Source organism: Nyctereutes procyonoides, unplaced genomic scaffold (assembly GCF_905146905.1).
Source record: "Nyctereutes procyonoides isolate TBG_1078 unplaced genomic scaffold, NYPRO_anot_genome, whole genome shotgun sequence".
In the NCBI taxonomy this organism is placed as follows: Eukaryota; Metazoa; Chordata; class Mammalia; order Carnivora; family Canidae; genus Nyctereutes; species Nyctereutes procyonoides.
The window spans coordinates 7,662,980-7,679,613 of NW_026575020.1; the positions used below are offsets into that span (position 1 = coordinate 7,662,980).

Genomic DNA, 16,634 nt, shown 5'->3' on the forward strand with positions numbered 1-16,634 from the left:
AGAGCTGGGGATGGTGCTTTCTCATATTTTGCAGTGGTGCCCAGGTACACTACTGTATTTGGGAAATTGCTTTTCATTAAATGAGCCTCAGGATTATGGCAGGTATCATGTATGAACCCCTTTGAGAATCTGAAGAGAGCTGTGGACTCATTATAGAAAAATGAACCTACCAGCTGACATATGTGTGAGCATTTGTGCCATTATGCCTGCACGCGTGCGCGCACACACACGGAGACACTTTTATTTTTTCATGCACAGACACTTTTACTTAAAGTTTGAGGGAGTTCCAAGTCTTCACACAAGAGTGACACATTCCTTCTAGGGCTGTGGTCTCTAATGTGGCCATTCTAGACACTGAGTAGGAGGAAATGGTGACCAGTCAGAACCTAAACTGAAACATGGTGCTTCTGCTAGCTCTGGCCACCCACACACCATGACAAAATGCAGAAGTGGGCGGGAAGAAACATTCGGTCCCTCCCCTCCATAAATGCTTTGAAGCTCCTTCCTCTTCCACTTTTCCCAGAAATAACAGGGAATCAGGCATATTTGGACAGAAAGCCCACCAGCCCTGTGGACCTCTACCTCAGTGGAGTGGAAGGCACTCTCTATTCCAAGACCCTCTCTGTTGCCATTCCCACCCTTCACGCCATGGCAGGCAGGGCCTACTGAGTCTGAGAACTAATCTGTCAGAACTTGGCTTTAATTGGTAGGTGAAAACCTTCCAGAGCAAAATCTGGCTGCTCTGAGCTAGGTGATCAAAGCCACGGCTGGAACATTTTGGGAGTAGATCTTGGAGCAGGGCGCTCCAGATCTCTAAGTCTCCCTCCTACAGCCCTTACTGGAAAGCTCTCTGACCCCCATGGCCTGCTCTCCTTCTAACCCTATAGAGCGAACACAGAAGTAGCCCAGGTGAGGGGGGATGTTGTTTACACACTCCCTCAGAATGTTCTAACTGATGTGAGACCTCATTGCAGGGTGCTTCCATCTTTGTCAGCGTGTTTATGTGACATTCCAGCATCGGTGGACCAAGTTGTATTGAGCGAGCAATCATAAGGATACAGCCTACAATGCATTATCATGGAATAACATTTTATGTTGAACATTTTCTGTAATTAAAAAATTACCTCATCTACATTGTGGTGTGATTTAAACTATGATTTCTTTGGAAGAAGGGTGCTTTATTTTGAGGTGGAGAGCTCTTCCTAAAATTTTTTGGAGTTAAAATGTTTTGTTGTAAGCCATATTGGTAATAGGTTGGTTTTTTTTTAATGTCCTTACTTAAAAAAAGTAATAAAAAGCCAGCCCCCCCCCCCCCGCCACCAATTATTTGGAAATTCTACTGGACCAGGAAATCTTAATTGCTGGGAACCAGTGGCTTAGCTCGCTGACTTTCTGACATGGGGTAAGTGAAGATTCACTTCTGGGCCCTGTCTTCCCACAGCCATGGGACTTCAGCTGATCCACTTTGGTGGGTTTCAGTCTCCCTATCCCAAATGTGGGGATACTTGTCCTGGCCTAGGCTCTCCCGCCAGGAGTGTTGTAAGGACAAATTTTCAGGAACTAAAGAGCTTTGGGAAGGGAGTTCAACAGATATGAGACAGTGGCTCCTGAAGACAGCTGGTGTGTTTTCAGTAGGAAGGGTTGAATGATCCCACAGAGACCCAGGATAATTTCTCTGCCACGGCATCTGGAGAAAGTGACCAGCACCACCACTCATAAAATGTGCAAACTGTTCCACTGACAAGAGGGAGCAGACAGCACAGGCAGTGGGCCTCCTGAGGAGCTTTGCTTCTCCCCGCCTGAGGGCACAGTCCAAGGTGTAACTAGGACTCCAGGAACCCTGCGTTCTAGTGAATCTCTTCTGCACATACCCAAGGACCTACCGCAGGTCACTTAACCTTCCCTAACTTGTTTTTCCATTTCTGCAAGGGACAGGTGCTTGCTCCGCCCTCCTTGCGAGGGTGTTAAAGGGCATTGATTCCTCAATGTGTCACCTGAAAGATTGACACAGGAAATGTTTTGAAAGGGATAGGAATTACAAGTAGACTCTTTCTTTCTTTTAATATTTAATTCCAGAATAGTTTTCGCCACGTTTTTACTCCAAATCACACTGGTGGGCCACTCCCCTTACACGAGGCTGCTAGGGGTCCAGGATATGGACAAACTGCTTTACCACAAGCCTGAGACCAACAGCTCAGGAGGTTGACCTGATGGTGTGACCAAAATAGGCATTAAGTACAGTACACCCCTAACTAAAAACATAGTGTTTGGGGAAACTTGTGTGCCGGCTCCTTCCCTTGTACACATAGCTGAGAATTAACTACAGATGAAAAGTCCTTTGATCTTAAGAAACCGGAGGCATTGGGCCGCCCAGGGTTAGCGATCAACACTACTTCTGTTGGGACTTGCCTGGTATTTCACATTTATCAGCCCTTATGCCATGACAGAGCACCGTGGACTTGGGTCTAACTTGGCACACTTGGTTCCTGAGATCCTGTAGGTAAGTGTGCCACCTGAGCACACCGGCAGCTCATGCCACATCTTCACCTGTCCCCCATTTGAGCTGAACAACTGTCTCAGTGCAGAGCCACTGCTCTCATCTGACCTGACTGAGGGCAGGAGCATGGTGTGTGTGTGGGGGGGGGGGGGGGGGCGGGGAGCCGGGCAGTTGAAAAACCCATTTCCCACTTGGCTCCACTTCCTCCTCCTTTCATCTTCCCACACGCTCCAGCTCAAGCCTCACCTTGCCCAGACACTTGGTTGTTAGCTCTGCGCATCTGAGATGCAATGATTTGTTTACCTGTCTCCCTCTTAGACTATGAACCCCCCCAGAGGGGAAGTACTGGTCCTAGTTAGCTTTGAACTCCCAGCAAGTTCACAGTACATGGCACACAGGAGGGATGGGTTAGGTGGGCAGACAGGGGGTGGACAGATACTCCAGTGCCAGGCTCTCAGCACACAGTAGGTAGGATATACTAGCTCTGCTATCAGGTGACAGCCATGCTGGGCTGTTGAAGATTTTGTCTTGCTCTTGGTGCCTACAATTAGGCACCTCTGAGACAGCTCGTTGGGAAGGGTGAGGTGGATGAGATCGTCCAATGGCCTGTCCCCAGCACTGGTCACACCCTCTAACCTCCTATCCAATCCGCAGAAGACAGTTTGGAAGAACTATCAGTCCAGAAGAGAAGGAGCTAATTGCTGCAAACTTTGGGATATAAAAAACAGAAAGGGGAAAGGGTTGGAGAAGGAAGGAAGTTCAGTCAGATGTACTTAAAGCCTCTTCTCTCAAGGAGGAGTTCGAAAAGAGTGGGGGCCTTGGGGGCAGAGCTGCAGCAACACCAGAGGCCCTAGAGAGCAAAACGAGTGCAAGTGAGGCTGGCTTGAAAGCCTGGGGAGGGATGGCGAGGCAGCCGCTCAGGAAGGAGGCTGGGCTCCCAGCTGGAGAGCCAAGGGGCTGGGGCTGCTGAACAGATGGAGTGCAAGTTGCAGCTGGTGGAAATGCACTTTCATGTGTAAAGTTTGGTCCATGGAGGATTGTGATTTCCAGCTCTGAAGGCGGCTGTGGGCAGGTGGCTCTGCTCCATGCTCCGCCTTTTCCCCCCGATGCCACCCAGGAAACTTGACAGAGGCTCTGTGCCAGCACCCAGCCACCATGCCTTCCCCCAGCATCCCTTTCAACAGGCAGAAGCTGGCCTGGGGACACCTTGGCACAGCCACGACAGCAGAGGACTGCAATGCTTTAGCAGCTGAAGGGGACAAGGGAATAGGATTAATACAGCCTCCCCAGGAGGGTACTGCATGGACTGAGAACAGATGCAGGGATGGAGGGAGGGAACTGACCTTCCCAAGCTGTTCATGATATATACAACTGGGTCTCCACTCTGCGCTTGCTGGAGCTCTGGCTGAAGAGGAGGCCGTTGGGAAATGTGAAAGCACAGCAGACTTGGAGGCTCTGGGCTCATTTCCCCCCAACCTCAAGGGAGGTTTCTTGAGGAAAGACTGTATCTGGAGTTTTTAAAGAAATATTTGCCCACCAGAGCTTGAAGAGATACAGTGATTTTTACATTCTCTGGCTCAGCAGCCAGCCACCTGTCCTGGCAGATTTGGATCTCCACCTGTGGGAACTGAGGCCACAAGCCCAACTGCAAATCTATTAAAGCTTCTCCCTACAATGCCTGGGCTCGTGGCAGGGGAGGTGGGGAGGGATTAGCCACCCAGCCAGGTTCCCCACATCCGAGAGGGAGCTTGGGCAAAGAGTATCAAGCTCTGCCTCTTTCCTCTCTCTTCTCTGTTTGCATTAGGCTGGGCTCCAGGTCATCTAGTACAGAAACTGGCAACTCTGTCTTGTTAAAATCCAAGCACTTTTTTAAGAATATGTGATTTTTGTTTCCTTTTCTTAAAAAACAACAACAAAAAAAAACAGACTGGAACCCAGTCCTTTATCCCTATTGTGTCCATTTGCCCAAGAGATGTCCATATTTGAGACAATAACTTAAATATTCTCGAAGTGGAGGTAGTCTCTCTCTTCCTAGTGGGATGTCTTCTTGGCTCCTTTCCCAAACTTGGCATCGAGACCGAGACCTATGGAAAGGGAGAAGATGGGCTTAGGTTTATGAGGAGAAATGAAACCCACCAATGATTGGGGGGGGTGAGGGTGGGGCGGTGGGTGGGGGAAGTCAGCTTTGATTCTCCAAAATTGGAGCTTTAAATAAAACTAACTCCAAATACTGGTTTTACAGAACTCCCTCAGAGAAAAAGTATTGCATCAAATGAAAAAAATCACCAAGATATAGGCAATTACATATAAATAATAAAGTACAGTGAAACTAGAAGAAAAAAATGTCAAAACTTTTTAGCTAGTTCTCTTAGCTCATCCACAGCAGCACAAATCTAACTATAATAGTTTTATCCTGTTCAGTGTCTGAGGAACCCAAGTCACTGAAGGAAAATCACTAAAGTGAAATGCTCATTAGGAAGGGTGCATTAGAGGCAATATTTCCTTTCCTTTTATTTATTTTTGAAGATTTTATTTATTTATTCATGAGAGATACAGAAAGTGAAAACAGAGACCCAGGCAGAGGGAGAAGCATGATCCCTGTAGGGAGCCCAATGTGGGACTTGATCCTGGAACTCCGAGATCACGCCCTAAGCCAAAGGCAGACACTCAACTGCTGAACCCCCTAGGTGTCCCTTCCTTTTCTCTTTTAAAAACACTTTCTCTAAAATAACTAAATCAGGCAGCCCAGGTGGCTCAGCGGTTTAAGCGATGCCTTTAGCCCAGGGCCTGATCCTGGAGACCCAGGATCGAATCCCACGTAAGGCTCCCTGCATGGAGCCTGCTTCTCCCTCTGCCTGTGTCTCTGCCCAGCCTCCCCCTCCTCTCTGTGTCTCTCACGAATAAATAAATAAAAATCTTAAAAATAAAATAACTAAATCAATTTCATAAATATAATCTCAGGAAAAAAGTATCATTTTAAATCAATCACAGGTTGCCTGGGGGGCTCAGTCAGTTAAGTGTCGGACTCTTGATTTTGGCTCAGGTCATGAGATCAAGCTCAGCGTCGGGCTATGCGTGGAGTCGGGAGGCTGCATGGGATTCTCTTTCTCCTTCTCCTGCTCCCCACTCCCCCTCTCTCTCAAAAAAATAAATTAATTAGAATAAAAAGAAATAAAGCTCTGTGACTATTGCTTCACGTGCCTGGAGATGCTCTGCAGGAAACTTACCCAAGAACACAAGCACGGTGCCCACCCACTGCAAGGGGCTGATGGGATTGGCGAAGAGGATCACAGAGGCCAAAATAGTGAAGAACTTTCGAGTTGTGGTGATGATGGAGCAAGTCAGGGGGCCAAAATACACAACTGTCATGAAGATGAAGCTCTAGAGAGACCGAGAAAACAAGATCAGGCTGGCCCTGGGGATCCACCCCAAAATCTAAAGTCTGCGCTAGGACATCAGGGCTAGCCTTGCCACCCCTTCTCCCAGCCAGGTCAGTGTCTCTTGAGGAGCCAAGCCACCCCAGCTCGAGGTACTCACCTGACCCAGGGCACTGGTCAGACCAAAGAGCAGAATGTTATAGATGATGTTGGGGTACCTTTCGGCAAAGCTCAAGAACTCCCAGAGCTCCCCAGTGAACAGGATTCCTGGGGAGAAATGCCAAAGATGAATGGCACACCTTGTGTGCCTGTGCCAGCACATGTGTTTGTACATAGCCCAGCAAAGTACTCTGCAGGAGAGCCAGGTGTGGGAAGTGCAGGAACTGAATTCACACTGCCCCACCAGGCATCCTATTCCTAGTTTCCTGATTAGAGAAAACTAACTAAAGACTCTTCTAAGAGAGGTTTGAGAGTCAATTAGTTACTTCTGCCAAAGTCACTGGAAGCAGAGAATGTCAGATGTTGGGGAGATACACACATCCCCAACCTAAGGCAACTCCAAGCACTGGTCACCTCCAGCCATCAGCAGTCTCCTCCGTTAACCCCACTGTGCTATTCAAAAGATACTTCCCACATGTGTCCAGATTTGAAAAAAGGTTAGGAAACACTGATTTAAAAGCAAATGCACTCATATTCAAACTACATTTGAAATACCAATATCTCATCTCTCTTAGAAGGGAAGTTTTCCCCAAGTCCTGCTGTGACCCACTACCATGTGTCCTCCCATGGTAGCTGGCACAGGTCTAACCATGATTGTGCCAGTCATGAGAAGCAAGCAGAGCCCGCCAAGAAAGGTTTCTCCAGGAAGGTTTGGCAGGGGTTTGGACAGAGGGGCATCTTAGAGCTGAAACAGGCCTTTGGCCTGGTAAAATTAGCAACCACCATCTGAGCTAGGGATCAACTGGAGGGGGGCAGTCTGCCCTCTGGTGATACACAGAAAGAATAGCAGAACCACTCCTTACCAGCTCCCAGCAATAATGTCGACCAAAGGTTGATATTCAACATCATGTGGTTGGAGCCTGTTTGGTAATGAGCCCGCATGTGGTCCTGGGAAACACCTGTCAGTCCATCCAGGGTCAGAGATAATAACTGAAAAAGAGAGAATGCACCCAGCAGTGAAGAGGCCACCAGGGCCCCTCCCTAACCCAGGACATAGGACTCACTTCTCTGAGACTCCTCACAAAGCTGCTGTCTTAAGACAGGGTCCTCAGAACAAAATGCTACCATTTGGTCATGGGCGAAGGGTCAAGAGAGATCATGATCACTGCCTCCTGCCCCGCCCAGGCACTAGAACAGCAAGCTATCTGACCCACAGAGTCGTAACGTAATCAGAGTGGGATGGGAAGCCTAGCACTTCCTAACGTAGTGCCACGAAGCCTCACGTGCAGGGGCCTGAAACTCATTGTGGTGAGCCATATATTTTCCCATTATGGTAGAGAAAGGAAATGTAGTCCTGGCCTGTTAGGCTCCTGGCTTGGAGTAGTAATCCAGACTGGATTCTGTGGTCACACTACCAGGATTAGAAGCCTGGGCAAAGTTAGCCACTACCTCTGCCATTAATAGCCATGTGACCATGACAAGTGACTTAATCTCTCTGTATCTCAGTGTCTTCACAATGAAAATGGAAATAGTACTTTAGTATCTCACTGTCTTTACAAGGAAAATGGAGATAGTATTTTATATGTTATAAGGTTTCTGTTGTAAAAATTAACCAACGAATAGGTGAACCACTGGGAACAATACCTAATCCAAAGTAAGCAAGAGCTACTATAGTATTATTTTAAACACCTGGCTTCCAGGTTTCTCAGAAAGCGACAATGAGAGACACGCTATTCCTTCCCTATTTGTTCTCAGGTCTCTCTGGCCTCACACTAGCATTTAACTGCAGGCCTCAGAGTCATCACTTCCCCAGGAGAGCTGAGCTGTTGTTAAATATTTCAGGCTTCCCACTATGGCCTTAGCAGAGCCAGGGGCCACGCAGCAAGAGACAAAGACCAGAAATGGGGGCAAGGAGCATCACAATCTCTCTTGACATATAACCGGCCTTTTACATGCCCAGGTGGGATGCTCCTTGGTTGTGATTACTGGAAAAGGCTGCCTTTCCCACCAGGATCACATACCAGAAGCAGCTCTCCGTAGCCAACTGTGTGTTCTTCCATCCCAACTACTTTCTTGGGTTTGTACATGAAAAGGGCCACTCCAGCCACAATTAGCAACACACACAGGTACTTGGCCATTGGGTACTTCTTCTTCAAGAGGGTAACTCCAAGGAGCATGACTACAGGGAAGAAACAGTGGAAAATTCGGGTACCCACAGGCATTGATGAGCCCAACACTGTCCTCTTAGGAGCCAAGAAGAGACTCCCGGGAGAAAACAATGTCTGAGAAGGAAGGCCTGCAGAGGCTAAGAGGAAGGCACAAGGCTGGCACCTAGATACAGACGATTGAGCAACAGGGTGAACAAAGGATATAAGGCAGGGAAAAGGCAGAGAACAAAGGTGAAAGATCCAAGAAGGAACGGGGGCAAGGGTGGGGACAGTGAACGTGTAAGAGATTGAGAGAAAGAAACTGATGATCAAAATGCGACTTAGGATGTCTAATGACAATGTAAGCACACAAGACACCAAAATGACTGGCATGTGAAACACTAGGTAAGCCTCTAGCTTCCAGCCCATGCATACCCAACACCATCGGAAGTGATATAGAAATGACAGGATGACAGGAGAAAAGGACAAAGGGACGGCACTGGAGATAGCTGGGCTGGCATAACCACTCCAAAGGGATACACAGCTCTGGGAGAGGAACAGAGAGCCTACTCCAGGAAGGGTGACGATGGTAGAGGGAGAGATCATCTTCTGCTTACCTGGGATTGGCTTGCAGGATTTACCAAGGACCTGAAATGAAATTCAGCAAATAATATCTGAGCCTCTGTGATGTGCCAGGCACCGTGGTAGGTGCTATGCTGAGTAATTGTGGGGCCTGCACCAGAAACCACAGCCTATTGTGGGCAACCCACCACCACTATGCTTCAGATCTGCAGTTCTTTGGTCTCTGAATTTCTCCACCACATTCTCTTTTAAGTCACAGACCTGAGCGAGGAATTCTTAGTTCTTATCAAACAACTTCTGAGCCAACCCATGTCACACCCTGAGGTTTCACCTGAGTTGGATAGTTGACAAACTGTAGTGCTGAGTTGCTAGAGACCATGGCACCCAGATAGGAGACAGAACAGGCAGCATAGAGCCAGCTCCGAGTACGATCCACCCTGGCAGTGTCAAAAAACTGGATCACTGGAAAAAGATAAAAAAAACATATAAGTGAAACCTGGTGGGCCCAGGATGGGCCACTGAGCGAAAGTTGAAGCCACATGAAAGGAATATGTCAAGTAAGACGAGAAGCATAAGATATTTCTGTCCTCTTAGACTGGAAAAACCTCTGAAGATTATTCAACTCTCCAGTCTCATCTACACCAAGCACAAGACCACATGCAGAGCAGAAATGGGGGCTCATTCAGTTCAAGGGACGAGTTAGCTCTGCTGTAGCTCCCAGGGAACAAAGAGAGAAGCTCAAAACATGTTTGAAGCGCGCACATAAAGGAAACTCAAAGGGAAGAAGAAAAAAAATTAAGTATTCCCAGTGGGGATCTGGAACACATAAGACCCATTCTCTGCACATTTCTGACTCAGAAGTTGGTCTAATTTAAGGAAATAGGGTTTTACCCCATTCCAAACCCACTGGTTTTGTCAACTGAACAGAGAACGTCCTAAGGACGGTGGAAATGTTGAGAGTAAGACCTCATAGGTGGACAGGGAGGGGGGCACACAACAGATTTACTACATAGGTACTCACAGATCTTGGCAAACACAGCATTGATCACACACTGGATGAAGACCAAAGTTAAGGCAAAAGTGAATGTTTCCTGCTTGGCTCCCTCCCCATACTTTCCTCTTGTTCTAAGAATGAAATGATAAGAAAAAAGGGGAGAAGAATTAGTATATTTTCGTTCGGGGCCATCTAGTATGTCTAGTCACTGACAGCCTTAAAATGATCTTGCTTCTTCGGAAGACGGGACAGTTTGGTAAGGTTCACTGGCCTCGTTCGCAAAAGGGGGGCTGATTTTTATTGGATCTAGAAAGCAGACATCCCAGTCTGCTGATCTCGGAGCCTTGGGAAAGAAAATCCGTAAAGGATGGGGCTAGAGGAAATGTGGAAAAACAGACGGTGGAAGGAGGTACCCCCAAATAGCAGATGAAAGAATTTGGGCTACAGCAGTAAGGCCAAAGGCAAAAGAACCAAACATCGGAAGTCCCAAAGAGGTGGCACAGGCACGGAAACTCGGTGGGGGTGGGGAGACTGCTCAGCCTGTAAAACCCAAGCCCTTGGAACCAACACGGAGAAAAACAAGGGAAGAAAAATGACCAGGTCCCGAGAATCCGGAGACCAACTTTCGCATTTTGGAAATGTGAGCAGGCTCAGCCGCGGCGGCAAAGGTGTGCGGGTGCTGAGAGGGCGCGGGCAAGAGGGAACGCCCGGGCCGGGGGCGGGGGCGGGGGGACAGGTCTGCGCTCCGGCCCCAGGAATCCGCTCACATCTTTTCCTGCAGGATCCCATAGTAGAAATAGCAGACAAAGACGCCGAGGAAGCAGAGCGGCAGGCGCAGCCGGTCGGGCACCAGAGAGCTGCTAGCGGCCATGAGACGCCCGGACGACCCGACCGGAGACCCGCTCACAGCCGGCAGCGGCAGCGGCAGCGGCAGCGGCGGCGGCGGCGACAGCTCCAGCCGGACATCGCCGACCGGCGACAGGGGCCTCATAGGAGCTGCATGAGACCGCCGCGCAGTAGGCCCCAGCAGCCACCGCCAGAGCTGCCAGCTCAGGGCCTCCGCGGGGGGAGACGCCTTGGGACCCAGAAGCCGTCCCCAAGAAAAGGAGATCCGCCCTGGGACCTTAGTTTCGTCCCTGCTGACCAAGGGAGTCAGCCGCTCGGGCACCAGTTCCGTACCCTCGGGTTCTTCCGATCAGGCAATTCCGAGGACAGCTGCGACCCGGAACTCGGCGGGGCGGCCTAGGAGCTACGCAGGCGAGGAATGATGACGTATGAGGATGTGGAGCTCACCCATTGGCTGCGCTTTGCGGAGACGGACAGGTGAGCGGGGAGGAGGTGCGGCCGGCTGGGCTAATCCCACGATCTCTTCCCCAGTTGGCGGTCAGGCTTCCGCTCGGTCCTAACGCCGGGAAGTCTCAGTGGAACCTCAGCGCCCCCTAGCTGCTGCCCCGCGTCAGCGTCTCACCTTCTGCCAGAGTGTTCAAGGCCTCCTTCCAAGGGCGCATCACTAGGCTTCCAAGGGGGTCACCTACGCGTGTCGCCTACCTTCCGAGCCACAGTTTTCCCAGCCTGGAAACTAGGGATAGATAATTAGCAAAAGCCACCTTGTCGCCTCTTCACTGTTCCGAGGAACACATGAGCTGAGATTTGTGAAAGTGTTTCATAAACTGTCAAGTGTGCTGTGAGCAAGCTTAAGGTATCATTAGTCATTACACTTTCCCCAACTCTGATCTTATTTTCTCACATCCTGTAAGTGGAAATGGAAGCTTACCGAAGTGGATCTTCTCCTGGGGCCTTACACCTCACCAATGATGGAACACAACCCTCCAGTGGCCCTCCAGGTTCGAAATTTCCCATTCATCACCTCTTTTTACCCCTCCCTCATTCGAGGCTGGGCCTCCTCACCTGCTACCTGCTAGCACCAAGGGCTAGGGCAAGAGCCCAGGACATTGCACTACAACCCCCAAGCCCCACTTAGCCAATGGACTCTGGGCTGCTATCTGGGTAGAGGCTCCTTCTCTGCTTCTGAGAGCCCCGTCCTTTGGCACAGCCTCCGCCAAAGGAAGGAAACTCGGGGCAGCACCACACCCATCACTCCAGGCCTGACTCACTGAGGCTTTGGGGGTAGGCCAAACATCTTTCAGGGGGAGGGGTAAGAAATAGCAGATAGGGTCTGTCCTCAAACCCGTGTCTCCTTTCTATCAGTGGAGGTGGGGGGCCTCTCACATTTGCTGTCTTGCCCAGTGGCTTATTCACAAGCCAGCCTGTGATTCCAGGGCCCGAACAATAGCTGGGGTGAGAGACCTGGGTTCCAGTCCCAGCTCACCGGCTTCACCCACTGGGACTTCAAACAATTCTCTTGACCTCTGAGTCAAGTCTCCTCATCTGAAATCGATGGGAAAATAACAAGCAGGAGAGCGCTGTAGTTAGAAGCATGGGCACCGGATTCAAAAGATCTGCTTCATCTTAGCTCCCCAACTTAGCATCTGTCTTTGGAGTAAAGTTATACAATCTTTTCTGTCCTCTCATTTAGTACAGTGGGATTGATCACATTTCTCTCATTGGGTTGTGGTGGTATTTCGGTAACATTTTATGCCAAGTGCTATGACACGATCTGATGCTTACCACGCCAAAGAATGATAGTTGGCATAGCCGCCTTTGGGAGTTTGTCTTGAGGTCTTAGGACATAGATACAATTGTAGTTATTATGACTTCCCTTGGGGTAGTCAACTTTTCACCCATACACTGGGGATAATATGTCCAGTGAAAATGTTTGTAAATCATAAAGCACCATCAGAATGTTGGGATGGTCATTCACATCCCCCCCCCCCCCAAAGCCTCTGAGCTTTATCAGGTGCAGTTCTATAAAACTGAGAGGCCAGGATCCCTGGGTGGCCCAGCGGTTTAGCGCCACCTTCAGCCCAGGGTGTGATCCTGGAGACCCAGGATCGAGTCCCGCATCAGGCTCCCTGCATGGAGCCTGCTTCTCCCTCTGCCTGTGTCTGTGTCTCTGCCTTTCGCTCTCTGTGTGTCTCTCATGAATAAATAAAATCTTAAAAAAAAAAAAAAAAAGCTGAGAGGCTGCAAACCCCTCTGTGCTATGGGTACTCATGAGATAGAATACTCCAGAAGAGCTAAAGCTTCCCTAAACCTGTGCCAAGAGATGCAACCCAACCACCATTCCCTGGTTTGTTCCCCTTGCCAGTGCAAGGAGCACCCACAATGTCAGACTTGGTCACCCTCACTTCCTCTCTCAAACCCATTCTCCCTAGGGAGCTTTGCCAGACTCACCCAGAATAAGTGACTTGCCCACTCACTCCTTCACCCCACCTCCACCATGCTATTCATTCTGGACAGCCTCTCCATGGACCTACTGCTTAGATGTCCATCTAAATAATCCAAGCCTCGTGACCTGAGGACAGAAACTCCGGGCATCCATACAACACCCACATCCACATCATTATGTGTTAAGACAAGGATGAAGCGATCAATATAATAACCCTCAATCTCCATCCCATTCTCCGCGCCCCCCCCCAAAAAAAAACATTTAACAGAACCTCAAGCTGCTGGGAATACTTATTTATTTGGTCTATTAACACCAAGATCTGCAAAAAACAACTAAACACAGGATAAGAAAACTTGAACATTAACATTCTTCTTCAATTTTGTGTAAGCTCTGCAGTACGGAAAATATACAAACTTCAAACAGCTGCAAAAATAGTGTCTTTGGGAGAAAATAGAGTTTCTACATCGATACAAGAAAAATAGGCATTTTTCTAATCCAACCCAGTCCTGGGGCAGGTGGAGGGTGTAGAGTCGCCGCTTGCCACCTAGAGGAATGCCAGCTCTCCTTCTCCCCCACCACCCACCAGGGGCTGGGCAAGCTGGGCTGCTGCTTAAGACAATCTTAGGGTGAAAGCGAGATGAAAATGCCACTTGGGAAAACGCTTGGTTCCCCCCTCTGCCAGCAGCTGGATTGGTCAAGTGTTATGGCCCTTTAGGGCTGCTTTGGTCAGCTCCTCCAATCAGAGGGAGGCATGGGGCTGGGGGCTGGGAGGACGGGGGTATCTATCTTCGGGTCTCCTCTTCCATGTCTGTGGAGGAGAGGGAAGGAAATCTGTGGTGTCCCCTCTCCTTTGATCATGGCCAGCTTGTTCCATGACAAGGTCAAGGGGCCCAGATATAGTCCTTTGGACTCACAACCAGAGGTGGGGGACCCAAGACCTTCTGGGTGAATTTTCCACCAAGTGAGAGAGGCGGCAAGAACACAGGTGTGACTTGTGAGTTGCCCAGCTGCTAGTGGAGAAGGCAGGTCCCCTCACATCCGGAGGGGCCGGTGTCCATCAGAAAGAGGACCCGGGGCTTTGACACAATAAATGAAAGTGCTCGAAGGCCGAGAGGGAAGGGCTCCTTTGTCCCCAACCTCAGGGGAGCTGGGGAGGGGCCTGCCACCAAGGCACTGGTCTCCATGGTGAAGTGGTAGGGTTGGGGCCCTCAGACCACCAGGGAACTCTGGAAGAGCACGGGCTCTTCTGATGGCGGAGTGCGCTGCCATGGCTCAAACGGCAGCGAGGAGGCTTTGGAGGCCTCTGGATCCTTCCGAGGCGGTGGCCTGGGGCTGGGGGGCGGCAGGGGGGACCCCGGGCTTGAGGGGCAGTTACGGAAAATGAAGCCCATGCTGGGGAAGAGAGGCTTCATCAAGCTGACGGGGCAGAAGGCCGAGCCGGTCGGGTTGAAATGGACTTTGTTCTTGTCAGGACAGGAAGTCAGGAAGGCCAGGTCAGGGCCTGGGGACCTGGAGAATGGTGAGAGAAAAACATAGACACACACACACACATAGAGAAAGAGCCAGTGAGAAGGGATGGGAGACATCACGGCATCAGGGGACAAAGGAGCTGGGTCTCTGTTCGAACAGGATGGTGACTCTACCAAAAAAATGACAGGTGACTGAGCCTTGACCAGCCTTTAGGCCTCCAGCAACCCATTTATTCGGAATATGGCTGAACAACAGGAAATCTACTTCAGCTAGAAACAGGAGGACCTGAAGGTAGGCAGGAAGGAAGATTCCTGACAATGTGACTTTTAAAAGAGGAGACAAGGGATCTTTTAATTGGAGGTATGTCATCAGTAAACAGTGTTTGGGGGGCAGACAGCTTGCCTAGAAACAGAGACCAGGCAACATTATTTTCTAAGATTTTGTGTAGCCTAAAGCAGGGTTTCTCAATATCAACCCTATTGACATCTTGAGCTGGATGATTCTTGGTTGTGGGGAGCTGTCCTGTGCATTGTAGGATGCTTAAGAGCATCCCCGGTCCCCTACACACTAGAAGCCAGGAGCACCTGTGCACCCCGGATGTTGTAACAACCAAAAAAGTTTCCTAATATTGCCAAATGCCCCCTGGGGGGGGGGTTTCCCCCATTAAAATCTACCAACTTCAGGAGTCTCATTCTTGAACACATTTGAAAGGTGTGATTTTTCAAAGGCCTTGCTGAGACTCAAGGGTGACAACCATTGGGAGAAGGCAGGCAGACCTTATTAGGAGGTCTGGGCTCTAACTCACCCTGTGGCCTCATCCCACCTGCCTTACCTTTCATGTGGAAAGAACCATCCCCACCCACCCTTCTTATCATGTGGAAGAAATGGAAGGATAAAAGGAGTGATGTCAGGTAGAGTAAGGGATCCTTATGATAAAGAAGATTCGGCCATGCTTTGAGGGGGAAGCAGCTGAGAAGCTGCTGGTTGTGAGGGTTGCGGGAAGAAGGCAAATGTGTGGTACGATGGTGAAGCTCTGTTGCCAGCAGATCCCTTGACTGCCTTCCTCTTTACTATATAGACAGAAAGATGAACTTAGCATATAGTATGGTAAATTGATGACCACTTTAATTATAGAATTCTAAAAAAATTTCAAACCCAGGAAGATGAGCGAGACACAAGGAGGGCAGGGGTGAGCAGAGAGCGATAGGTGAAGAAGAGGTGAAGATCCATGTGCTGGGTGTATTTGGGAAGGCCTGGGCAGCAGGATCTCACCTGACCAAGAAGGCTTTACGAGAATCCCACCTTATGGACAGTGGAAAATGGGCAGGAGAGGGGACTGCTCTCAGTGTGTGCATGCATACATGGGGAAGGTTACCCAGGAAACCAAGCACCACTCTAAGGACATGGGGGCAAACGGCATGACCCTGAATGGCTTGATTCCCTGCCCTGGGAAATCCAGGCCATCTTATAAGATCAGCAGCTAGGAAAAGGAAACGTGACAGAGGAATCACTAAACATAAGAACTTCTCAATGGGAAAGTTGATCCAGTGACGAGGCCCCAATGAGCTGAGAATTTCTCTCCCAGGGCATCTTAGAAAGCAATTGGTGAGTCAGCCCCCCCCCCCCACCTTTTTAAGGTTTATTCATTTGAGACACAGTCAGAGCATGCATACACAAGCAGGGAGAGGGGCAGAGGGAGAGGGGGAAGAGAGAAACTCAAGCAGACTCCCTGCTGAGTTCAAAGCCCGACACAGACCTGGATCCCACAACACTGAGATCATGACCTGAGTTGAAATCAAGAGTGGATGCTTCACCAACTGAGCCATCCAGGTGCCCCAAGAGTCACCACCTCTCTTAAAGGGTTAACACAGGGACAGGGAGCTAGAAGAGATGGCTTTAAGACCTCTGCTGGCACCATGAGTCTGTGGAAGAATCAGGACAGGCAATAGCCTAATTTCCACAAGCAATCCCAGGTTGCAGTTACTTGAATATAACATGGGCTGGGGAAAGACACAAGAGCCCAGTCTGCTGAAGCTGCAGGAGCTGGTGTTTTGCCTCCATACCACCCCTGAGGAGCCAGGTTTCTTGGAGAGCTATACCAGGCAAGAGCAAAGCTGGG

At 49.6% G+C, this 16,634-nt stretch overlaps 2 protein-coding genes across 3 annotated transcripts in view; both read right to left on the reverse strand.

Annotated features, from left to right (window-relative positions):
- Positions 1-4,342: 4,342 nt before the first annotated feature.
- On the reverse strand, positions 4,343-10,910 carry SLC35B1 (solute carrier family 35 member B1). Its single transcript, XM_055335360.1, has 9 exons — positions 10,524-10,910; positions 9,784-9,887; positions 9,094-9,224; positions 8,798-8,828; positions 8,055-8,212; positions 6,897-7,023; positions 6,035-6,141; positions 5,725-5,878; positions 4,343-4,581 (listed from the first exon to the last, which is right to left on the reverse strand). Exons 1-9 carry the CDS (start codon positions 10,745-10,747, stop codon positions 4,529-4,531), a joined length of 1,089 nt encoding a protein of 362 aa, XP_055191335.1. The 5' UTR covers positions 10,748-10,910; the 3' UTR covers positions 4,343-4,528.
- Positions 10,911-13,323: 2,413 nt separating this feature from the next.
- Positions 13,324-16,634, reverse strand: part of FAM117A (family with sequence similarity 117 member A) — a 42,556-nt gene continuing 39,245 nt past the window's right edge. For both annotated transcript variants that reach the window (XM_055321545.1, XM_055321549.1), the window contains one exon: positions 13,324-14,554. In XM_055321545.1, the coding sequence (XP_055177520.1) occupies positions 14,254-14,554 (301 nt within the window). In that variant the 3' untranslated portion in view covers positions 13,324-14,253. The remainder of the gene's footprint in view (positions 14,555-16,634) is intronic.

Excerpts from the sequence above, each read along its gene's own strand:
- SLC35B1 (XM_055335360.1), bottom strand. The coding sequence starts at position 10,747 with ATGAGGCCCCTGTCGCCGGTCGGCGATGTCCGGCTGGAGCTGTCGCCG. Across the intron at positions 8,829-9,093 it reads TTGTCAACTATCCAACTCAG|GTCCTTGGTAAATCCTGCAA; the intron begins GTGAAACCTCAG and ends ATTTCATTTCAG. Across the intron at positions 5,879-6,034 it reads TGACCAGTGCCCTGGGTCAG|AGCTTCATCTTCATGACAGT; the intron begins GTGAGTACCTCG and ends CGGTCTCTCTAG.